Source organism: Ixodes scapularis, unplaced genomic scaffold (assembly GCF_016920785.2).
Source record: "Ixodes scapularis isolate PalLabHiFi unplaced genomic scaffold, ASM1692078v2 PGA_scaffold6__148_contigs__length_123643588, whole genome shotgun sequence".
Lineage (NCBI taxonomy): Eukaryota > Metazoa > Arthropoda > Arachnida > Ixodida > Ixodidae > Ixodes > Ixodes scapularis.
The window spans coordinates 71,602,270-71,627,536 of record NW_024609881.1 but is presented as its reverse complement, the minus strand read 5'-3'; the positions used below and the strand labels follow the sequence as shown (position 1 = coordinate 71,627,536).

The following is a 25,267-nucleotide window of genomic DNA, read 5'->3' as shown; positions in this document are numbered from 1 at the left end:
CTGAACCAATGGTGTTAGAAATGGGATACGGCCCATGCGTTATATGCCAATTCGTCATTGGGAAACTGGTAATAGGCCTATTCGTCACGGCGGAACATTCGTCATTGGATGATTCATCGTTGTAGGAACTCGTCATATATAACCCCTATGTGCTTTGTTCTAATTGGATTTCTTAAGATGCTTGTTTAAAGGGGATCAGCCTTGGCATACCCAAACAATGTGAGCGAGGTTGATCGCGGGCGAAGCCCTTTTAATAAAAGCTGTAAGAACGACGGCCGAATGTTTTGCGTGATCACAATTCAGACAGCTTACCCAACAAACAAAGAAATAAAGAAACTTGGCAAAAGATGCTGGCGACACTGAGAAAGTGAACTCCGAACAAAAAAGTTTCATTCATGGTTTATTAAATGGCTTCTTAACATCCTGCGTACACTTCCAAGAGGACCTATCATCTGTAGCTCTATTGCGTTACTTCCAAGATGACCTGTGGTCTGTGGCCCAATTGCGTTACCATGGTCACCGGCTTTGCGAATTGGCCAGTAAAGAATGTTTCGGGGTAGGTCCTGGGAGTTAGAAATCCGGATGTCTCCCGGTTATAAAATATTATGTCTTTTGATCTTAAAATGGGGTCGGGTATTAACTACTGACGGAGGAGTTGCTTTGCTGCTTCACGAGGGATATTCCTACACTCTCATCAAAGTCAACAAAAGAACATTGTGTGGGTCTATCAACAAAAGGGGACGTGAAAAACTGAAATTACCACCGACCTTGAAAAAGCTCGCATAATATCTTATACGAGAGAATATAGCATGCCAGAGACCCGACCGAGTTAGGTGCACTTTGGGTTCGCCATGAAGTGAAGGACAAAGCAGGTATGTATCGATATGTTGTTTTTATGTTCCTGATGGCTTTCATTGACAACCACTTTTCTAGCGCTTTTTTTTTTTATTAGAGCAAAGGGCCCTCTTCCCACCCAATACGTGAGCGGGGAGACGGCATTGTCGTCAGTGACAGATGCTGCTGCCTCTGTCACTGACGACGATGCCTCGCAGCTTCTTGCGACGAAGCCTTGTGGCTGACTGCATATGCGCCTTCGGGTCATTTTTAACCGCTATTTTAATACCAGTCGTGTGAAAACGGGGCAGCAGCACGCAACACTGCACTTTAACATGCTGGTAATGAGCCTCAATAAACGTTTCCTTTTCAAGTGTGACCGTGACTTGTTAAGCTCTTAATTGCATTCGATATGAATATAGAGGGATTGAATAGGGAACACTGATGTTTATAACGCATGGACTTTAATTGCAGCCTCATAAATCCGAGGTTAATAATATAAATTTTAATATGACAGCAATGATGCGTGCCCGTGTAGTGCCAGCAAATACAGCGCTCTATGTTCCGAATGCCTCTAGTGGCGAGTTCCGCCATGACGAATTGTCCTGTGACCAGTTTCCTCACTACTCTTCGTCTCACCCGACGATGGACTAAAGGCAAATGCTACGGACCGCCAGATCCAATCACGAGCCCCTTAAATATTGTGCGGTATTTCGCCTTGATGCACCTATCGGATCCCGCGTCTCGGATCACTGATCGAGGGGATGGGTGGACAGTGGCTCGAATCGAAGAGCACTGGGTGACTCAACAATTTTACCTTGCAAAGAAAGCCACGACATAAAGGCTCTTTGCAGCGTTAAAGCTATAGACATTATGCGGCGCTTTTGGATTCGGAGCATTATTCGTCCACCCCCCATCAACGTTGAGCGTGTCACAGTATAGCGTGGAACGGGATTGGACATGGCGGCCCTTGGCTCTGGCTTTTAGTCCATCGTAGGATGAGACAAAGTATTCCAGTTGGTCTATGACAAATCCTTGCGTGGCGAACGGGAATATACACGATAACAAGTGTTCTAGCAAGTTAACTACGTGTCATCTCATTCCTTCATTCATCTTTCTCCCCAACTCAAGGTATTGAACCGAGGCGCGTCTCCTTGGAGGTTTCCTTCATCTCTTTTTATAACGCAGCTCTTATGCGCACGTTTCCGGCTTGAGCGGCGTCGGCGTCGCCGTAACCGCGCGGTGCATTATGGGACGCGTGACGCACTGATGGCGTCATCAGTGGCGGCATCGTCATTGTCACTGATGACGTCATCAGTGACGTCACTGATAACGTCATCGGGATCCGCATCGTCATCGTCACGTGGCTTCATAGGGGTGACGTCACCCACGTGAGGCTATGTTACCCTCGTGAGACGACGGCCACGCTGCTCAGAGGGAGGAATAGCAGACAGAATGAGGAGGTGAGAGGAAGGATATATCTTCTGATTATAATGCAATTAAATGCAAAGGTGCAAGCGACAGTGATAGAAGTGCTGCGCCAATTGCGCCGAATTGCGCCAAGGACGCAATCCTGCTACATGTAGCGCCAAATTGTCATTTTACCGAAGAATTGCGCCACGCCTGCGCCGAGAATAGATGTAGCAATAAAAAATAAAAATTGAAGTCTTATCAGAGCGCGTGGCGGTACCGCGGTATTTTCCGCGCCGCAACTGTTACGCAAACCGAAACTGCGAGGGCGCATTATCATCATCATCATTGAAAGGAACAACGTTAACAACACCTGAGACCAAAGCCGCAGAGGCTAAGCGAAGAACCATCCCACTGAGCAGCCTATTTAAAAAAGGAAGGCCGAGCTTGTAGATGTTTTCAATGTTGGCCCGGCCTGTTCCCGTGCGCTAGCTACCAGCGAAGTCAAAGCTAGCGCGAGCCCAAAGCTCTGTGCATTTCTGACTCACGCGTGGGCTCGTGCAGTGTGGGCACCGTTACGGCTCCATGCGCGCGCTTGTAGCTTCGGCTGCGCTCGCACCGAAGCTGAAACGAAGTATAGTTGAGTTGCACCAAACTCTGGATGTAGTGCTAGTAAAGCCTCACTGTCTTCTTCGGAGCACAAAGCACTGCGCGACTCGCGCGACTGCGGTGTCCGCTCCGCGGGTGTCGCTTCTCTACAGCGCGTCGGTGCATGCCAAGGAGCGCACTCAACGGGTTAACTCGCCGTGATCCGATCATGACTTCGCCAGCACATCGAAAATGAGTCGGAATTTTTTAAGCGAATATCGGATACCGCAATATTTAAAGCTGCTGCCCGAAAGACAACTCTAATCTGAACTAAAACATTCCACAACAGTGAGGGTCGCTAGATGCTGCTGCAGATACCTTAAACGAAGTGCAGGCTGATAAAACTAAATATCCTGTACCATCAAAACTCAGTGGGACATATTTCATTGTATTTTTTTATCTGACGAGCAGATAAACTTTATTATAAAAAAAAGATATTTTTGCTTATTTTGTTGAATTTTATATATCCTGTCTTAAAAAGGCGACAGGCGCTGTGTTCCAATAATAGAGATGAGCTTTTTATAGCAATGCAGCATTATTTCATTTTCAAGTAATAGGGCAACATATGCCGGACCCTGCTCCAAAAGGGCCACTATGTGCTCCAAAAGAACATTTTGCCTGCTACAAGGCCTGCTCCAAAAGGTCAAATGGCACTTCCATCACTGAAGCGAGCTGGACAAGAATGATGAAAATAATCCCTGGGGAAGGGGAGCAAGAGGGACAAAGGACAAACACATATCTCCTAACACAGCTAGGTGACTGGTGCGCGACTGAAAAAATCCGCCTGGTCCGGGTATGGAACCCGGGACCTCTCCATTACAGGTGGAGCGCTCTACCAACTGATCTAACCAGGGGTTAGACGTCAGTAGAGCAAACGGGTTTTATCAGCCGCCACCAGTCTAACACCAACAAGGCTGAAGCTTGCAATTTAAGGTTATGATTATAATGCTATTAAATGCAAAGCAGTCACCTAGCTGTGTTAGGAGATTTGTGTTTGTCCTTTGTCCCTCTTGTTTCCCCTTCTTCAGGGATTATTTTCATGATATATTTTCCCCTCAGTACCCTTCCCCTCCTCTTCCTCAAGAGCTGCGCTCTAATCCTGCGTTACAGGGAGTTGTAAACGGCTTTCATTTTTGTCTTCTGCCTGCTGTCTAAACCGTTATAGACTTTATTTACATATTATTCTTAATGACTAAAATAAAAAACGCTCTGGCTTCTTTGTGAGAATTTTTATGTCCCCACCTGTTTCTATTGCAGGTGACTGCGAGCTTTGGGTAGCAACCAAGTATACCCAAAGGACAGCAACAAATATTTCTTTTTCCGGATCATTCAAGACTGCATGCAAAAAAAAAAAAAAAAGAAGAGGATGCTATTTGGTGCTATGACGACGATGAGTGCCACGCCTACTAATTTTTTCTTGTCAAAATCACCGTCAAGATTACATTTGATCACTTTGAGGAGTTGAAGTTAAAATCGGAGCTTCTGACAAGGCTCCCAGGTGATTGTACAATGGACATTCCACCCACGCGCATAATGAAACACGGGTGCACGTGCAACAAATCTATCAATAAGTTGCCTGGCCTTAAAATTTTGTCAATCCAATGAAGTTGCAATACCGCTTTAAAAAAAAGGGAAGGGGGGAGTGTTTACGAGGCAGCACTTTCTATTGGAATAATATAAGATAATGCGCGTGGCAAAGGAACTGTGAATGTGTAACTAGCTTGTTTTTCTTTATTAACGCACTTCTTTTTTAGGGGCATTGTATCATTAGAGAGTTTTGAAATAGGAGGCCCCAACACTCTGTGCTCTCCAAGCAGCTTCAGGCGCCGCACAGAGGATGCTCAGAACGTCTGGACATGCGCAGTATGACAACCCAAGCTGCTTGGGTGACCCACAGCCCTGTGGCCACCAATTCTAAAACTCTCCACTCTTCCTGAACTTTCCCGCGCGTGCAATATGTCCGTACGATGCCTCCGCGCCTAGCATATTATTCTAGTAATACACAGTTTTTATGCAGCGAGAATAGAGGAAAGTGGGGGTGGGGGGGGGGGGGGGGGAGTGTGAGGGCAGTGCTAACCCCCCTCCTCTTCACACGCAAAGACGCAAATGCTACTCCAGGTCCGATGCCATTGGGCACGCTGTGCTGTCAGGTCAAGTCAACAACTGTGCTCCTTTGCTGGTACTCTCTCTCCCTCGTGTACTCTGCGGCCAATATCAGCACGAGGAAGCAATGCCCAAGGAAGGTTTCAATATAAAGCTACCGCTTTAAAACTTAGAATAAAGACTGTTTCCTGCTTAAAATGTATTTATTCTCGCTGCCTCAACTAATTTCTTCTCCAACAGCAAACAAAGGCCCCTATCTACCTTATACTTTAACTTCCAAGAACGCCATGCATACAGTATCGGCGCGTGAACATGCCTTATTGCTTCTGTCAAAAACTCTTTGTAGACATACGTATGCCGCACAACTAGGAAGTTCCGTACTGTCTGTGCATAGCGAAGTACGTGTATAGCATTTTGAAACAGCCAGTACATCCTCGACATCACGGGGGATTGGTGGCAGAGTGTGTTAACGCACATCAGCTGTAATACGTGGGCCGAAAGTTCGCGCTAAAGAACCGAGAGATCCGGGATTCAATCCCCACCCCTGCTCTTTTGGACCTGGAGGAGCATCGTATCGGCGTGAGGTCTTGCATTACTACTGCATGATGCACGCCACAGACACCAGGTTAGCGGTGGTACAGCACTGGCTTAATTTCTCACCTATAGCAAAGACACCAGATGCCAACTGGTGCTGAGTAACATCCCGCTGTTCAAACAAACACACAACACAATTATATTAATTACTCTCGATATTTATTTGTATTTCTCTTCCGTACAGATAACTTCGAGCTCTTTTACTGCATTCTGGTTCCCATCCACCAAAAAATATATATATACAAAAGCTTTGCTAGCAAAATGATGAGAGGCCATCACCCTAAGCAAAGCGAAGATGAATGAATTTCCTAATATGCGGCATCCTTTGTGTATTGTGCAATATTGAGGATGTACCTTATGTAGGTGGCCAAGTGTGTCTCTTTTTGTTAGTTTGTGTTAATTGGTGGTAAACATTCCTAATCTTGACGTTTCTTGTTTCAAAATAATCAAATTAGTTGAGAAAAGTTGAATTTGTTTGATAATATTCCAGTTATATTTAGTTTTCTGAGAATTTGAGAACCGCAAGCAGGTTTCCTTTTTCTGCCACTAAAGGCTAATGAAAGTGAAGCACAGCTTATGGTTCTCGGGATTTCGGTTTTCCTATCCGGTTCTCGCAGGCATCCTCATTAGCGATGCTGTTGTGGAAGAGATCAGCAAGGATTTTGTTTTCCATACAGGTTACTTCTCCACCTCGATGAAACTGAGACACCTGTGGGCGAGAAAGAAAAAATCACGTGTCGTTTTATAAAAATTAAGTTAAACAAAAGCAGCTTTGTACGTAAATATATTTTATAACATCCAGGTATTTGAACATATTCCACCTGAAGCGCCAAGAGGAGACGAAACTTTCGCCGAAATATAAATGTTTGTGTTTATCGGAATATCAGGTTGCCATATGGGATTCATTAAACAGTGCTTCATCATCCCAGTCATGCACGACCCTATTTTATTCTGAATCTTTAATAGTTCGTATCTTAACAAAATACTGCTGCAAAAAGATGAACACGAAGTCGTTGGCTCCGTAAAACTTGACACGTGTCCCGCCACTGCCCATTTCTAATTAATATATTTTTTTTTTTTGAAACACATTGAAAAGAACACTTTCACCACTTTGACCTTCTGACATTTAGAAGGGGAGGGGGGAAGGGTTATACGGTTCAAATAAAACTGTCAGAAATAGCGCCGGATGTTGGCAGCTCGAATTAATTTTAGAACAGAGTCCAGTGTCATCATGGCGTATTGTGTCTCTTCCGCTCGCCACATGCGTTCGGGGAAGGTCTAGGGGTGATGCCAAACCGGGCAGAAATAGCCGATTCACGCGACGGACCGAATCGGGATTCTCGTCTTCGGACCGTGTACAACGCGACCGTAACGTCACCGATTCCTGTGATCCACTCCTCGTCCGCGGACGCGCGGGCAAATGAAGGGGAGCGTCTTTTCCCTCCCAGATTTTTGGCGGGAGATTGACTTGAAACGCGTTTAATCTGACAACTGTACAATGGTGTTGTTATTTTTTTTTTTTTTGGTAAACGATTAAAACAAAATTGACGCACCGTTGTGTTTTGTGCGTTCGTTGCTTCAATTTGTCGAGCTATTCTTAGTTTTGCGCATGAACGAAACTGCAGAAACTTTGTCCGGCTGACGCAGCGCAGGTTCCGTTACTTCTTCAGGTCCGTGTCAAGAAGCGTCCGTCAAAACTCGTCTAGAACGCAGCGATAATTCTTGCACGCCCAATCAGGCCTTCACCGAGCGAGACCTTTCTTGCGGCTTTGGTGTACGTAACTGTTAAGAACTAGCGCGGAGTGCGTCAAGGCATCTGCAAACGCGCCTCCGCCAGCCCAGAACTTCATCGCTTCTGTGTCGAAGCCTTCTTGAGCAGGAACATGCCTGTGTCACTGTCATGCTTTGGGTTAGTAAAGCTAGTGGCGCTTCTTGTGAAGCCTATCACGGCATTCTGTCTCGATCTGTACGTAACAGCAGCGTACAATTCTTTATTGCGGTAGAATACGTCGATTTCTCTCTTGGACAACAATGCCACGGTGAGATGTTGGAGTTTCGCGGCACTGTGCGGAGACGAACAGGTTCAGTTCGTCCTCGCTGGCGTCTGCTTGTCGTCTCCCTTGTTTCATCATTGCGTATCATCATTGCTTTAGACGGGTTGACCACGTGGCGACGAACCGCGGACATGTCGCCACGTGGTCAACCCGCCTGCGGATCAGTCCGCCGCGTGAATCGGCCGAGATGAAACTGCGAGCGGGAAAGCGGGGGGGGGGGGGGGGGGGGGGGGGGGAGAGAGCGGAGAGCGGTGCAGGAGGAAACAGGTAATAACTTATAAGTAACACAATTATCCTTTCATACAAAACCCGTAAAACCACACATATGTGAAGGTCTGTACCAGATCCTTCCAAAGTATCCGGGTTGATAGGATAAACTCTGCCTGTTTCAGCTCGTCCCTAACTAACTCACATGAGACGAGGTCCTAAAATACGCACTGAACCTTATTCTGAGCCCTTCTGGTATTAAAATAAAATCTGTTGCCGGAATACTTCGGGCAAGGGAAAAGTGTTTTCTCAGAATGGGGGAGGGGGGCGCAGCTCTGCTCAGGAACTCTCAACCAGACATAATGGTAGATTTTAACACTACCACTGAATTGTATGCAGCGAGATCTGTTATTCCGGCATCTTTTTACTCTTGTCTCCTAGCATCAGCGCTCCGGTCAAGGCGTTACTAAAGTTTAGAAGTTATCCGGGTGGTATCTTGGGGTTGAAAGGTTTGCTACACAAAACTAAAAGAAAAGGTGCCGATATTGTTTCTTTTCGTGTTTTGAACGGCGATAAGCTAGGTCTCAGTTTTCTTTTTAGATTAGATATGCATTTTAATTGTCAGGCCTCGTATTGTTGGCTGCTTGAGAAGTATCCTAAAAAATCTGGAGCGTATACTTTTCTCCTAAGCACTTATAGAGAGCCTACCGCTGCAACCTATGGAGAACTTGGTGAACGAGGAAGCTGAAAATATATTCTGACCCACGAAATCAGTCTGCACTTTTGCTTTCAGCAGGACGTTTAACCTTGCTCAGTGCCACAGTGCAAGCTCTTTCCTGAGGTCTAGACATATTTTCAGCATCGTCATTCGCTGAGCTTTCCGCGCAAATTGCAACTACACTGAGGTTTTGAGAAAAAAAGAACAATGTTTTTTGGCCAAGTTAATGAACTCTGCAACACAGGAAGCTCGAGCTCCGTGAGAATGTGACGCTGGCGGTTGGAGTAGAACACAAAAGTTGGAGAACATGATGTTACCTGCATCAAAGCATTATTGATAAAAACAAAAGTTATCTGTGAGCCAACGTCACCTTAGCCTAATTCCGTCTAAACAAACAAAAACAAACACGACATTGTGAGCGCCTGTAGCATCTACTTCAGTGAAACAAACTTGTCAGCAAAGAAAGAAAACGACATTCTCTTTCTTGCTGCCAAGAGGTTTTTTAGTGATATTGATACCAAAACCGTTGACACTAAGTTTTTGTTTTGAAAATATTTGTGTTAGGTGGACATCGGCTCACAGAAATCTTGCTTTTTTCAGCTACCTTTTGATGGAGGCAACGTAATGTTCTCAAAGTTTCGCGTTCTATTCCAACCGCTTGTGTCAGATTCTTACGGAGTTTGAACCTTCTGGGAGGCATTGCTTTTTTATACAGAACGAAAAACACGGTTCTCTTTTTGTGACAAGTTAGTGGCGCCCCCCTCCAGTCCACCCGTCGTCGGCCGCCACGCTCGGCGGGCAACATTGTTCACCGCGCTAATAAACGCCGTTGAGCGCACGCGCTCCGGTCAGTCGTCGTCCACCCTCACACCCAGGCTGCGTGTCGTCTCTCGTCGGCGGGTGCTTCGGCCCCCTTCGTCCACGTTCGAGAAAGATCGTGACACTGGCGACGAGGAACCGTGGCACTGGAGGCCACCAACGTGCACGGTTCGGCCCACGCCGCCGAGAGTCGCAACACCGCCCCCCGCTCCTGTCGCCATGCCGCTGTACGGGAGGCTCGAGCCGTTTGAGGAAGATGGGTCCGCCTGGCCTGTCTACAAAGAACAAGTCCACGTGTTCTTCCGGGCGAACGACACGCCCAAGGCGAAACAACGGGACATCTTCTTGGCCAGCTGCGGGACCCGTGTCTTCAGCCTCCTGCTCGACCTCCTCAAGCCGGCCACGCCGCACGTCAAAACGCTGGGTGAGCTGCTCGCCACGCTGCGCTCGCACTTCAGCCCGGCGCCGTCCACGCTTATGGAGCGGTTCCGCTTCAACAACCAGAGCCGCCAGGACGGGGAGACCCTCGGGCAGTTCATCGCTGCGCTACGAGGGTTAGCGAGCACCTGCGCCTTCGGCGACCAGTTGGACTCGCTACTCCGGGACCGGTTCGTCTGCGGCATCAACAACCCCGCCATGCAGACGCGACTCCTGGAGCTCCCCGACCCCTCGCTGGACGACGCGGTGAAGGCAGCGCTGGCGATGGAAGCAGCAGCGATGGACGCCAGCAAGATAGCGCGTGCGGCCGGCTCACCGTCGACGGAAGTGGCGGTGAACAAGATGGCGGCAAGGAGCGGTGCCTGCAGCCGCTGCGGTGCTGCCCACTCCCCCTCACGGTGCCAGTTCGTCCAAGCACAATGCTTCACGTGCGGGAGAACTGGGCATCTCGCACGTGTCTGCCGAGGAGGGAGGACGAGCGGCGGCCAGCAGCAGCAGCCTGGTTCAAGCTCGGGTTCCAGCCAAGCCCGCGGCCAGGGTGGTCGTCGCAAGAGAACGCGGCGGGAACGAGCGGCACCAGGTCCGGGTACCCCTTCAGCCAGGGTCCACGTCGTGGCCAAGGACCCGCAGATTTTCGACGTGTGGCACACGAATAGACTTTCGTCGTCTGTGCCACCTTACTTGGTGTCAGTTGAAATCTGCGGCCACCCCATCACCATGGAGCTGGACACAGGGGCCAGCGTGTCGGTCATGCCCGGGAAGCTGTTCAGGCGGACCTTCCCTGGCGTGTCCATCGAGGCGTCGGACGTCATGCTGCGCAGCTACTCCGGGCACCTTTCCCAGGTCCAGGGTCGTGCCCAAGTCAGCGTTTGCCTTGGCGACAGGGAGGCAATCCTTCCCCTTTACTTTACCAAGGGGTCGTCGCCGACGCTGCTGGGCCGGAACTGGATTCACTCGCTGGGTGTTCGGCTGCCGGAGTACCAAGAAGCTGCGCTGCACGTGGTGAAGGACGTCCCGAGCCCCCTGACCGACTTCCAGTCCCTGTTCCAGCCGGGGGTGGGCACCTTTCCCGGCACGACGGTCGGCATCCACGTACCCGAGGGAGCCCGGCCTCGGTTCTTTAAGCCGCGTCCGCTGCCGTTCACCCTGAAGGACGTGGTCACCCAGGAGCTGCAACCACTGCAGCGAGAAGGTATTCTGGTGCCCGTCAAGACTTCCGAGGGGCTGCACCGATTGTGCCAGTCCTCAAGCAAGACGGCCGCGTCAGGATCTGCGGGGACTTCAAGGTCACCATAAACCCCGTCGCTACCGTCGAGAAGTACCCGCTGCCTCGGGTAGAAGATCTCTGGTCGGCTCTGTCCGGGGGACAGAAGTTCTCCAAGCTCGACCTTCGAGATGCCTACCAGCAGCTGGTGCTCCAGGATGCCGCCCGGAAGTATGTCACCATTTCAACAACCATGGGACTCTTCCAGTACACGCGCCTACCGTTTGGCGTGGCCTCAGCCCCAGCCATCTTCCAGAGAGAGATGGACAACCTCTTCAGGGGCATGAGGCACGTGGCGGTGTACTTGGACGACATCCTGGTTACCGGTACCGACGACGGGGACCACCTGGAGAACCTGCGCAAAGTCCTGACACGACTACAGGACGCCGGTCTTAAGCTGAGGCTGGACAAGTGCGTGTTCCTGACCCCCAGCGTGGAGTACCTGGGACACATCATCTCCCAGGCTCGCCTGGCCCCGGCACTCCGAAAGATTGAGGCCGTGCTCAAGGCGCCGAAGCCCAAAAGCAAGAAGGAGCTTCAGAGCTACCTCGGCCTCATCAACTTCTACAGGAGGTTCCTGCCCAACCTGTGGACGCATCTGGAGCCGCTGCATCGCCTGCTTCGTGATGGGCAGCAGTGGGCCTGGAAGAAGAAGCAGGACTTGGCCTTCCAGCGCAGCAAGGAGCTCGTCGTTAAGGCTCCAGTGCTGGTGCATTTCAATCCGGCCAAGCCTGTAGTCCTCACCGTAGATGCGTCACCGTACGGGGTAGGAGCCGTCCTGTCGCACCGGGGTCAGGATGGTCAGGAACACCCTGTGGCGTTTGCTTCTCGTCGGCTTCATGCGGCGGAGCAACGCTACAGCCAGCTCGACAAGGAAGGCTTGGCCCTAATCTTCGGGGTCCAGCGCTTCCATCAGTACCTGTGGGGCCGGCAGTTTGAGGCAGTCACGGACCACAAGCCGCTGCTGGGGCTGCTGGGACCTGACAAGGCAGTCCCAGTGCAAGCATCGCCTCGTGTGGTACGCTGGGCCTTGACGCTGGCAGCCTACAGGTACAAGCTGGTCTATCGCCCTGGGAAGGACCTCGGACCTGTCGACGCCCTGAGCCGCCTGTCCCTGCCGGAGGTGCCTGCTGCCGTTCCAGAGCCAGCTGACGTGTTCCTGCTGGAGCGGGCCTACCCGGGGGTGCTTACCAGGACTGCGGTGGCACAGGCGACCAGCCGGGACCCGGTCCTGTCTCAGGTGGTCAAGGCGGTTGCCCGAGGAGAGGAGCTGCGTCACCAGGCCTACAGCCACAAGACCGCCGAGCTGAGCTTGGAGCAGGGCTGCCTCCTGTGGGGTTCCAGGGTGGTAATTCCACAGAGTCTCCGGGCCAAGGTGCTGCAGTTGCTGCATGCGGGGCATCCTGGCATTGAAAATATTAAAATGGTGGCACGGTCGCACGTTTGGTGGCCTGGCTTGGACCAGGACATCGTGCACCAGGTGCAAGGCTGCCAGGTCTGCCAGGAGAACCAGCGAGCCTCGCGCCACGTGGAGATCACCCCCTGGCCGTTCCCACAGAGGCCGTGGTCCCGGTTGCACGTGGACTATGCGGGACCCTTCAAGGGCCACTACTTCCTGGTGGTAGTGGACGCCTTCTCCAAGTGGGTGGAGGTACTGCCAGTCACCAGTCCATCGGCAAGCGCGACCATTGCGGCTCTGCGGCAGGTCTTCGCGGCGCAGGGATTGCCGGACATTATTGTGTCCGACAATGGTCCCGCTTTCGCTAGCGCCGAGTACCTGGACTGGCTGCAGAGGAATGGGATCCGCCGGATGCTGGTTCCGCCTTACCATCCTGCTTCCAATGGTGCAGCTGAGCGGGTGGTACAGACCCTCAAGAACAAGCTGAAGAAGAGCCAGCCCGGGGATTTCCGGACTCAGGTGGCCCGGGTACTATTCCAGTACCGGACCACACCGCATGAGGTCACTGGCCGTGCCCCCTGCGAGCTTCTGCTGGGCCGGATGGTCAAGACCCCCCTGGAGTCTTGCATCCAGACCTCCGGCCCACGGGGCTCCTGAAGCAGCTGAAGCAGAAGCTGGCTGCTGACCGAGGGTGCCGTCCCGGGCCTTTGCCGTAGCCGGGAGCGTCGGTGTACGCCAGGAACTTCCGTCCTGGCCCACCCTGGTCTGCCGGGCGTGTGGTTTCACCAGCGAGCGCCTCGTCGCTGCTCGTCCGCATGCCCGACGGGACCACCTGGCACCGGCACGCCGACCATGTCAGGCCTCGCTTCGGGACCTGGCTTCCACCCTCGGCCGTCGCTTCAGAGGACCAGCCTGCAGGGGGCCCAACAACAGCACCAGTCGTGCCACCGGGTGGAGCACGACCGGGACAGCCAGCGCCCGGCGTTGCCACACCTGGCCCGTCGACACCAGTGCCCAGGCGGAGTGCACGGCAGCGAAGGCCACCTGACCGCTACTCGCCGGGGTGACCTTCATCGTCGACAGGCCGGGACTTTGCATGACCACACGCCGAGATGGTGTCGGCCGTACGCATTGTATTTAGTTTTCTTTTAGAACAAACAAACTGGGGGGGGGGGGGGGGGGGGAGGAGTGTGACAAGTAAGTGGCGCCCCCCTCCAGTCCGCCCGTCGTCGGCCGCCAGGCTCGGCGGGCAACATTGTTCACCGCGCTAATAAACGCCGTTGAGCGCACGCGCTCCGGTCAGTCATCGTCCACCCTCACACCCAGGCTGCGTGTCGTCTCTCCTCGGCGGGTGCTTCGGCCCCCTTCGTCCACGTTCGAGAAAAATCATGACACTTTTCTCGGGAATTCGGGTATTTACTCTCACAAGTGCTTTGTGGAAAAGTAGACTCTCCAGAGGTTTAAGACATGTCGTGCTTTTTAACGAAACGCCAAATCTAAAAAAATTTTGGCCGTCCGTCCCTCCGCACGTGCAGTATCCGCTAAATTTTGAGTGAAAAATGACGTAACTTGACATAACGTCACGTGAGCTACACATCAAGTGGGACAATTGACGCCAAGTGATCTATACGTCAATTCATTTGTCCCGCTAAAACTAGCGGCACAAGGGACGTAATGTAACACCAATACAGTTTTCCGGCTAAATTTAGCGGGATAAATTGACGCCACACGAACTGATGTCAGGTGACCTATAGAAAAATTTAGTTTATGCGATAAATTTAGTGGGGAAATATACGTCACGTTACACACCAATTCACTTTCATCATCCCTCTCCCCTCCAAGGGTATCTTCCCCATCCCCTCCTTCCAACCTACCTCCAATTCTCTACCTTTCCTTCTCCCTACCCCCTGCCCCTTTCTTTCCCGATCACTACATCACTCTCTCCGTCTCTCCCCCTTACTGCCTTTCCCTTCCTCCTCTTCCCCCCTCTTGGTCATGTGACACTCATTCAGTTTCTCCGTTTATCGCTCTTCCCTTCCCTCTTCCAACCCCTCTCCAACTTCCCCCTTGCCCTACATGGTCACATAGCATATCGATATAGGTTTTCCGAAATTTATAAAAATACAGTTTCATCACTGCCGGAACGACTGTTTAATGTCTTCCGAACAACCGGGACAATCTCTCCTAAATACTATATTTCATGGATTATAGGACTTCAAAGATAAATTTCGCAAACAATATTTTAGAGTGTTAACTTCGCTTCTGTTGCGAGTGAATATGAGCTGTCCGGATTTCACTTTATGTTAATAGATCTCAATGAAATTCATTGTACTGTTGAGAGGTAATCGACTGTTGCCAAGAAAGAGGAGTAATTTTCAAGCAAAGCAGGGATAAAGCAACTGTGTATTGCAGTTCATTGTATGAACAAGAAGAACACTATCCTAATAGTTGTTTCGGGTAACTCTTCAGTTAAAGTAATTGGCTAAAAATATGTTCCTGAAGCACACATTGACGTGTAAGCCTTTCTTTAAAAATTAGTTTTCGTTCTGGACGACATCTTTGGTTTTGCAGGTTTAATGTTTTGAGTATGTGCTCTGTTAGCAACGTCAAGGTGAGCTGTCCTTTACCGAAAGCAAAAGTAGATATCGACTTTTTCCAATGTGCGTTTTCTGCTCGCTGTCTTTTTTTTATCTACTAATCTGTGGGAAAAGCTCTGAGCATGTTAAATAGCCAACTTCGGCAGACTGCCTGTGATTGGAGATTTTTTTGCTTGGGACATAAGTGCTGAAAGGGTAAACGTAGAGTGTTTGGCCATTAATGGGAGTGGCTTGCACAAAAAGGATATATTGCAATTGTACAGACGCGTGTTTAATGTGCTCGTAAACTTATTTGACCATCTATAAACCTTGTATGATATCGTAGCGGTGTCTTGAACGAATACTGCAACCTCTAATTGATTGTTTTGTATAAAAGTCACTAGACCTTCGTCGGCTCAAAGTCCGGCAAATATGGTACCATACCTTTTACTTTGAGTTTAAAAGCGGAATTGAAAAATGTCTTCTAATATACGAACAAAATAGTGCTGAAAGAAATATCACAGTGCAAGGAGAGGAAGAAGAGAGCCTTTCGATTATTTTCACCTTATGAATGAAATATAATCTCCGCTGACTGCATCACTCGAAATTTCCCGGGAGATATTGAAATAGTCTGCCACTCACTTCTCTTAATAAACGTGCCATCTCATCGTGCTGAAAAAACTAATGGCAGAAGAAACACTCAAAAGGGGGTAACACAAAATTGTTCTTTCCGTTTTGTCCTCCGTTTCAGGGTTTTTAGAAAAATTTGCAGGTCCTCAGGTCGCCTGCGCGGTAAATCGTATTGGTGCTGTCCAAATTTATATTGCTGACTAGTGTAATTTTTGTTTGTTTTTGAGGTGTAAGTTCACTTACCATTCTATTAAGAGAAGAAAAGCAGAAATAGGGCTTAGGTACAGCCACTGCCCATTTGCTGTGATCCTCCGTGTAATTGAACTCAGTGTACCAGCCTGATTTGAATACAATTCTTACTGTCTTCACGTCAGTAACAGAATAATAAGCGCAGGATTTATCAGCGATTCCTCCGGCCCCTTTTCTCCAACTTTCCACGACGAGATCGCTTTTTACTATAAAGGGGGCCACAATTTTCGTGTAGATATCTGCACAAAAGACGAAAACAAAAACTTATGTCGCATGCATGTAATAGAGTATATTATGCTTCAGTGATCTGCACCTGGGTATTGGTTAGACATCGCTTTACTTAACACGCAATCTTTACTTGGTTGTTTTAAGGGGTATGAGAACTAGAGCTTCAAGTTAACTGAGCTAGTGATTGATCAGAGTCAGGTGAGTGTAATATATTGTTAAATTTATATAAAGTCATAATTTTTAAAAAAAAAGCGAGCGCAACGACGAGGACAAAGTAAAAGGTAACCGACAAGACCCCAGCGCTGACTCTCAACAATAAATCTTCAGTTGGGAATCAGCGCTGTGTCCAGTCGGTTATCTCTTAGTTTGCCCTCGTCATTGCGCTGTTTTGTTTTTAATTGTGTTTGTATACCAACTAGACCAAACTTCTAGGTTAATCAATTATACGAAGTGTTGAATTACAATAAGATATATCTGGAACCTATGAAGAACATTCTTAGAAATTATGTATTGTAGAATATAATTATAGTTCTGTGACTTCAGTTTTTTTGTTTTGTTTTTTTCAAATTCGGGTGTGTTTTTGGGGTTTATTTTTTCCTAAAAATTCGGTGTTTTTTGGTGTCAATTTTTGGTCTCGGACTAGAAATCGGTGTCCATTGGGCCTTTTGTTGAAGAAATAAGACGCGGGCAGGTAATACCCCATCGTCCAAAAAACATGCTAGTGCCCTGCATAGATGGAAAACGTCCCCATAACAATGAAAGAAGGAAACGACGTAAGGGGCCTCGTTTTCGAAGCAAGAAGTAGAATGGCGGACAATCCAATGTGACTGTGCTCTAGAACGGCAAAGAGTACCATTGTCGTTGAAGATTTTTGTCCTTTTTAGCTTTGGTGTTTCTCAGTGACGAGAACCTCTACTTCGCGGTTTTTCGTTTTTTCCCGATTTTTCATAAAACCGGCTCGGGGGTTCATTTTAGGGGGTTTATCGTATTTATCGAAAACACAAAACCCTGTGTTTTCGATAAGAGGCCGTTTGATAACTACTCTTTTAATAGACCTTTTGCAAAACGTGCAGCGTCTTCTGCAGCTCCGAAAGGAATGCCGGAAATGGTACGTAAAAATGCGGTTGAGGAAGACGACGGAGAATATACAGGCAAGTGGCGAGTGCTGACGAGCGGCTCTGTTAACCTCTGTCTCTCTTCAGGGAATGTGAAAGCGTACAGGACTTCGCGTGCGGCCTTATGGAATATTTACATAGGTTCTATGTACGGGTGGAAAAAATCCTTGAAGAGGGAACTAAAGAGTGTTTCAGATGTCGCAATGTTTCTCTCGGAGCAGCGCAACTTCCCCCGCCTGGCCGCTCTGTCTAGCCGCAAAGGTTGAACGGCGCAGTTCGGCGAGGTTGTGGATACCGGTTGTCGGAGCAAAACATGCATCGTAACTGCATCATTACATTCCTATTACTTACTCGCGGCAATGGAAATAGATGGTGTACATAAAAATGAGGAAGTTATTCTATAGGATTATACGATTGAGTGGCGCGAGTTTCACACGCTGCACGGCTTTTTGCAGGTGAATGCTCCCAATCTTGTGTACTATGCATCAGGGTTTCCGCTGTAGGGTAGTAAGCTATCTCGGTAAGTTGGTCTAAACGCGAGGAACGTATGGCGGGCGCTCTGGCATGTAACGTCGTGTAGAGCGCTCATTATCCACTCAGGAGACGCTACTTTCTGGGGACATGGCTAGTACTTGGAGCGTTCACATGGTAGCACAGTGCAGAACAGCACAGCTTGATTGCATAGTTTACACACACTGGAAACTCACAGAAGCGGCTAAAGGGAAAAAAAAGGAAGACGCGGAAAGCAACTTTATTCCCTATTTTCCACAACGAGGGAAAGGCATAGGAGAAGAAACCAACGCACCAATGTTATGTCGTGTTCCGGCGTTGCTTGACTAATACCCGAGCCACATGGGCAACTCGAATGCCATTTACAACGAATGACATTTGTGTGATCGGCGAATCACCTCGCAATCTGTCGCGCGCTGATTGGCCGGCCGCTCAAATGTCATTCGTTGTAAATGGCATACGAGTTGCCCGTGTGGCACGGGTGTTTCACCTAGCCTGCTGGCCGCCTGCCAAAGATCGGGAGGTCGCGCCGTAAATATATGTTTTAGCGGAATACGCGGCTTCACTTTGACGTAATATTTCGGGTGTGATCTTACTTCGTGTCACTAAGGTGATACCAGTAATTTAACAAGGATGGTTTTTTAGCGTAGTTTCCTTTTAATTGCTGCGCGCTGCCCGATCACAGTGGCCGGTCGCATTTTCGATCACAGTCAAGACAGAGACGCGTGATTGCCAAGAGTAATTTCGGAAGCGTACATACGCTGCTTTCTGCCTTTTGCATGTCGTCTGAAGACTTAATATATAAGAATCAAAATTGTTATGCCAGACCAATGCTCAGTCTGAATCAGCATGATTATTGTCGTAACAAATAGGCCGAAACAGACTATGTTGCATTTTTGAACCTCGGGAAACTTTTATTATAATCCAGATGTCGCGTTGATGTAATTTATTTTGCAATGCAGATCGGTCTATAGGACACCAAGCCGTTGTTGACAAAGCTATTGAAAAAAAGTGCATTGTCCGGTGTTGCGATTGCTTTGCCAGACACTTCAGCAAAACACGCGAATACGGAGGATGCAATGGTTTAGCTACAGAGGAGTTTTGGTTCATCGATAGCGCAAGGAATTATCGCAAGGAATTATCATTATTTGCACATCTGTCGACAGCGTGCTATTTCTGGATGTCATTGATATTATTCACTGCTTGTATTGAAAATTCACTTTGTCTGCATTCCGTAAACCTTTTTTTTTTTTTGTGTGTGTGGCACAATATTAAACGTAAATGTTAATGAACTTGAATTGTTCTGTAGGGCATTACCTCGGTGTTTTGTTTAGTCAGGCATAAATTTGAGTGCTATTTTTGTAGAAATATCAACAGTTCTCTACGTGTGCTATGCGTAGTTCCACGCGTTAGTGAACGTTATTCTTGAATACTTTATATATTTGTCTCGTTACCTAGCCCTTTTCAATTCCAAGACGTTGATTCCCATTTTAAAGCTGGTGACTCCACCTTAGTTAATAATTACCGCCCTGTATCATCATTATGTGGCCTTGGAAAATCTTTTGAGAAAGCTGGATACCAGAGTGTTTACTTGCATCTGAATGCGAATTTATTTGAATTTCAGCACGGTTTATTGAAGGGGCGGTTCGTAGAATGAAATGCGTGCTAATTCTCAAATTATTCTGCACCAATATTTTCCAGAAGGGGGACATGTAGATGCACTTTACTTTGATGTGTCCAAAGCCTTTGATCGATTTAATCACAAATTGTTGCATAACCGCGTGCCCTTCATGGTATCAGTCCGTAAATATGGGCGCGCGGTGTAATAGTTACCTGAGTGATCGTCATATCTCTGTTAAGTTGTTTTGGTTCCCCTCCGATGAGTTTATTCCAAACTCCAGTGTGCCGCAAGGCTCAATCATAGGAACAATCTTGTTCCTCTTGTTTATTAATGATGTTGATTTTTGTGTTAGTGATGAAAGGATTATTTTGTTTGCTTATGATGTCAAGCCTTTTCTAAGCGTTCAGACGGTATATGATATTCCCGTTTTCAATCTAATAAAAATGGATTTTACATGGTGATTGGAAAGCTGTTTACCATCGTCATTATCTGGAAGATAACAAAGTATAGAAAGAGCGGCTCGGAACAGATGAGGCACGAGTGCGGAATTACCGCAGCGCCGGTCAGGTATGTGACAGCGTCACAAAGTCTGACTGACTGCAGGGAGAGTTCGGGGGTGTATCGAACTGGGGTGGCCTGGACGATCGATCAACAATATGGATTCAGAACTTTGGTGGTGTCCCGGATCAAGGCCACCCAATGCCAATCGGCGGTGCCCTGGAGGCTTGAATAACCTTACCAAGCTACGACGTAAATTGAAAATAATCACCGAATCTACGACGATGTCGGCTACGACATTATCCATCAACATCCGCTGGACATGAAAACTCGTATGAGACTAAGATAGATTTCTATATATGTATATATGTTTCCTCTCAATTAATTTAATATTGAATACAATTCTTAAATTGGTCAGCGGTGTTACTATTAATTGCATTCGGCGCTTGGACTTGATAAAAACCCAACAATGAGTTAACCCCAAGTAAACAAAATCTACCGTGCCATCAGGAAAGCTCGATACGCCCTTGACGGCATTTCCCGTTCACCGAGATCTCTTATCTGAGATCTTGGCGTGTCTATCAAAAGCGCACATTGTTTTAATAAACATGTCGTTATAACCTTAAATGCAGGGTTAAAGGTAAGGTATAGTGTTATGATTATGTCGAAAATGTTTATTTTTTTTATTTTAATATTATATCAGTCCCTCGTGGTACAATGATAGGAAGGGCCTAATGCAATCTGTGGCAGTGTACAACAGAACAAAAAAGTGATGTGTTAAGATGTAAATCACAGATAGTAATCAAAATTGTAAACAAAAGGATTCAATCAATCTCACTGCTTACTGCAATTATATAACTCTTTAGTAATATCACAGTTGGAGTTTAGCTTTGTTATCAGGCATTTCTTGACTCTTACCCATTCTACTGTTATTGAAACATGCATAGAAACGAATGACAATAATCGTTTATGAGTTTGATCAAGGTTATTTCTAGCATTATGAACCACTGCTTTACAGATTTCCAGTGGATAAGCTGTGTATCAGGAGACGGTGCAGATATTTTATATTATTTACGAAGTAGTTTGCGGAATGGTGAATTCGATGAATTTAATCCAGTGTATTTACCACCATGTTCCAACCCGTGTCATTTGAATAGAAGATTAACTATTTATCCCGCTTGTATGTCCTGTGCGTCACCTTTAGGGAGGGTACAACTGAATTTTAACACTGTTCTTTAGACTAACTGATACTTTTATCTGCCATGGGGTTTTTATTTGCCATGTACGCGAATGGATGTATTCTTTATGAGCGTGACAACGCCGGCATACCCTTTATGATCTACACCTTACTGTTCTTCTTTCAAATATACTAATGACATCTATTCTCTTGTATCTCTTATGCATTGTATTTCAGTTATGTTTTTTAGCACCATTCAGTAGATCGCGAGATTTTTTATGGGCTCAGAAACAAGAAATCTTGTTTTTATTATAATTAATATTATAGGTGTGAGTCAAACACTCGGACTAGAATGTGCTCAACGAAGCCTTCCAAGAGCTTTCTGAGATAGCCATGACTGATTGAGAATTCAGTATTATTATGTGCGTTTTCTAAACATCCTTAGTCTTTCGCATACTGCTGACTGATGTTCATATCTACTGACAGTTTGCAGGGTGTGCCATGTTATGTTAATTCACGCTTCTTGCTTCATGATCGGTTTTTCGGCACTCTTATCTGATAAGACCGCAATCTCATTTGCTGCGGAGCGATAACGGGATGCTCGAAACCCGCCACGCCCTTCCCTTCTTAAGTTGTCAGTAATTATAGGTCGTAATATGGTACGGGTTCCTGGATGAGGTTTCGAACGCTTTCATGGGTTCTCACCTGAAACATAATTTTGGCCCATTCTATCTGACAAGTAAATAGACATAAATAGTCATTTACCCATGTTCCTTACAATCAAACCTTCAATTGCTTCGGATGCAGTTCTTGTAAAAAAAAATAGATAACACCGACTTCTATGTTTTCATAAACACTTTGTATAAAAAGTGCTCTAGCGTTTGTTTTCTCAATGGTATAAGGGAAAAAAAATTATTCACAATGTTTCGTGCATGAAAGGGTATTAAATTCGCCAGTCTTTTAATTATTTTTTAAACGGTGAAACTTGAAAACCAATCTAGTCAAGGATTTTAGGTCTTGCACGGCGCGGCAGTAGCTCTTTTATCTTACTCTTTCTTCAAACCCGTTCACACTCTTTTTAAATGCAGCAGTGTTCACGCACGTAACTAAAAATCCCAAATATAGTTTTCGTAGACATTCGAAACCCTAATACAACACGTTTGCTCAGAACATAAATGAAGCCCCGCATTTGCACTTTTATAGTAGCGTTACCGTTACGCAACTATCCCCACTTAATTGAGAGCGTTTCATGCGTACTTACGATACTACGTGTGGTCTTAATGCCATGGTAAATATTTATAACCGTTTCGAGAAGGAAAGGATCACATACCATAGTGCCATGTGCTGCGCTTTGCAACTGATTGTATCCTTTGCTTTTTAATGGTGAACATGGTGTCATTAGCAAGGTTTTCCAGCCCTTTCACGTAGGCATCACGAAGAAGCATAAAAACTTCTGGGTAGTTTTTCTCGTTTATCCATGCAGAATACCTCTGGTAGACGTTGGCGTACTGGAGGCGGAGGTGATGAGCTGCAAAATCGCCCCCAATACAGAATTTAAATTTTAAATCAACCTACCTTGCAAGCTGGTTTTATGCCAAGTGGTCGAAGTATTAAGGAAGCGTTGAAGCGAACAATTGTATATTTGACTCGACGATTATCTTCCTGATGATCGAGGCTCCATCGGCGAAGGCTGCAGCATTGAAACACATACCGGCCGGATTTTATGACGTTTAACTCTAAGCAAAAAAACATACTGCTCGACAATGACTGTTTTTTTATGCATAAAGAAAAATGAAAGCCGTTTACAACTCCCTGTAACGCCGAATTAGAGCGCAGCTCTCGAGAAGGAGGAGGATGGAAGGGTACTGAAGGGAGGGTATACCCCTCCTCCCTTCGGTACGTCACGTGACCTCAGGGGGGTCACGTGACCTCGCGGTTACGCCGACGGCGACGGCGACGCCGCTCAAGTCGGAAACGGGCGCCTAGGAGCTGCGCTTTAAAACCAAACTTGACATTAACAAAAGTGGTTTTCCTGTTGCAAAAGAGCGTCACACAAGCGCGTTAGCGTTCGGCTGGTTCACATCACGGAAAACGCACATAGAAAGACGGTGGGTGTGAATGAAGTTTCAAACGCCTGTGTGCAAGACCTTTACTTTGGAGGGAGACCGAGCGAATATGGAACACGGACAAAGTGACCCAACCTCGAGTCCCCTGCACTACCGTGCTCCGTACGCCGCGTGCCAAGCTACTCTTGGTTTGGTTGCCAAGCTTGGTGAGGAGCACGGGGTCTCGAGAACTCGCGGTTGCAACTCGACGCAATTCCTCATAACGTGGTCAAGAATAGTGAAGCGACACTGTATCACTGGGCGTTTGTCTAGGAGGTGTTTGGTGTAGCGCGCTCACAGAAATGGTAGGAAAGTCTTCCGTAGGCAAGGGGGGGAAGAGAACAAACACCTGCTTGGAAGGATACGAGGAGTTGCGAAATAGCAGGGTAAGAGCTGGTGTCCTTAACTCATTGGTATTTGACCTTCGTAAAGTACAGTATACTAAACGTATACGAACTCTTAAACTGCGTGCGGAATATATTTTCAATATCTTCAAGGGATACTACAACGAAATTCCGGCGCTCATTTTTTGGTCTATATGTGTTCCAAAGAGCAGTATCACATGAAACATACCTATATCTTGTTAAAAAAAGTCTCGAAAATAAATTTTAAAACAAATTAAACGATTAGCAAAGAGCACCTGGTGGATGTCGCTAACGCCTCGTTTGTAATGCTCGTCTAGGAACCTTGACAGCTTGTGACGGAGGTTGTCTCGTCTCTGGCCACGACGAGAGAAGGAGGGAAGGAGGAACTCCCCTCTTCCCGAGAATCCCTTTTGTGTGTCGCAGAAGTCGCTATGTCCCCCTAAAAGATTATAGAAGATTAACCCGTCACTCGAAATTCGTACAAAAGCAGCCACTTCGGTGGCTGGAACGCCTAGGCCATCCTCTCGACGTCAGCCTCGCCGTAGCTTTGCTCGTCTTGAGACGACCTACGTCACGATTGCGTTGGATGTCACGTGCTCTAAGCTGGGCCTTCTCCGAGCGCTTGCCAGAGTGGGCCGTTTATAACGAAAAATACAGCCACCAGGATCAAAATACAAACGTGCGATTGTCATTTACGGATATTGTGGATCATATTTAACCTATTTTTGAACACGACGGGAATATTTCAAATTTCGTTGAAGTATCCCTTTAAACATCCAAAGTGTTTTAAGTCATATTTAGTGCATTTTGGAATTTAGCGATGTCCAGTCTGGTAAATATAGCGTAATCCCGCAAATATTATGAGTTCAAACACCAGATCCAGCATTTTTTTTTTGCGTCTATGCTCAATACACACTCTAATATTCTTAATTTGTCAAACGTCTCAAAGTATAGGTGGTCTATGTCGCATTACATTCCTAGTTTGAACCACAACTCTTTCAAAGACTGGCAGGCACGTTGAAGATGAATGAAAGGCTGCTTAATTTCAAATTGTCCGCGATAGTACAAACTAAAAGTACATGTTTAATTTATTAAACTAAGCATATGCCTTTAAGCATATTTTATATTTCTTACAATGATTCTATAATGGCTCTATATTATTAGTGTAGTGACGTTCGTCGAGGGGAACTTGATGTTCCTTTCCCACTGAACTGCCAGCTTTGGCACGGCTTTGTTTCGGAGACGCTACGCACGCCGATGTCAGAACCGTCGAGACACACGTTCTGTGATCTCTGCCACTGCTACAATAGTGCGGGAAAGGAACGAAACGTTTGACTTTTTCGATTAGGTAATTTGGTTTCAATCAGACGACTCGCACCAATGATGTCGGCCGTCGACTTGGTGTTAACGGTGAGGCAGAGAAAGAGCTGGGCGTTTTCTCGACCGCTTTCGGGATATTCGTAATACCCTTGGTGAAGCTTCGTGGGAAACCTCGGTACGCTGTGCTGCAGCCAGACAGAGGTGGTCGGCCCAACCATAAAAACTCCTGCACAAAACAAAACAAAAAAAAAGAGCAAAACAAGGTGCACTTAAATATTCGAAACATCTGCTTCGTTTTCTTGGACATTAAAATTTTAAAAATACACCCTCTTCCCCAATAACACTGATAACAGCAGGTGAACACCGACAGAATTCTGGGTGCACT

The 25,267-nt window shown here is 47.2% G+C and overlaps 1 protein-coding gene across 1 annotated transcript in view; it reads right to left on the bottom strand.

Annotated features, from left to right (window-relative positions):
- Positions 1–6,163: 6,163 nt before the first annotated feature.
- The window catches only part of LOC8032754 (plancitoxin-1-like), a 34,785-nt gene continuing 15,681 nt past the window's right edge, over positions 6,164–25,267 (bottom strand). The window contains exons 4-7 of the mRNA XM_002400184.3: positions 24,941–25,108; positions 22,423–22,620; positions 15,938–16,182; positions 6,164–6,298 (exon numbers count right to left, since the gene is read on the bottom strand). Coding sequence (XP_002400228.3) covers positions 6,164–6,298; positions 15,938–16,182; positions 22,423–22,620; positions 24,941–25,108 — 746 coding nt within the window. The remainder of the gene's footprint in view (positions 6,299–15,937; positions 16,183–22,422; positions 22,621–24,940; positions 25,109–25,267) is intronic.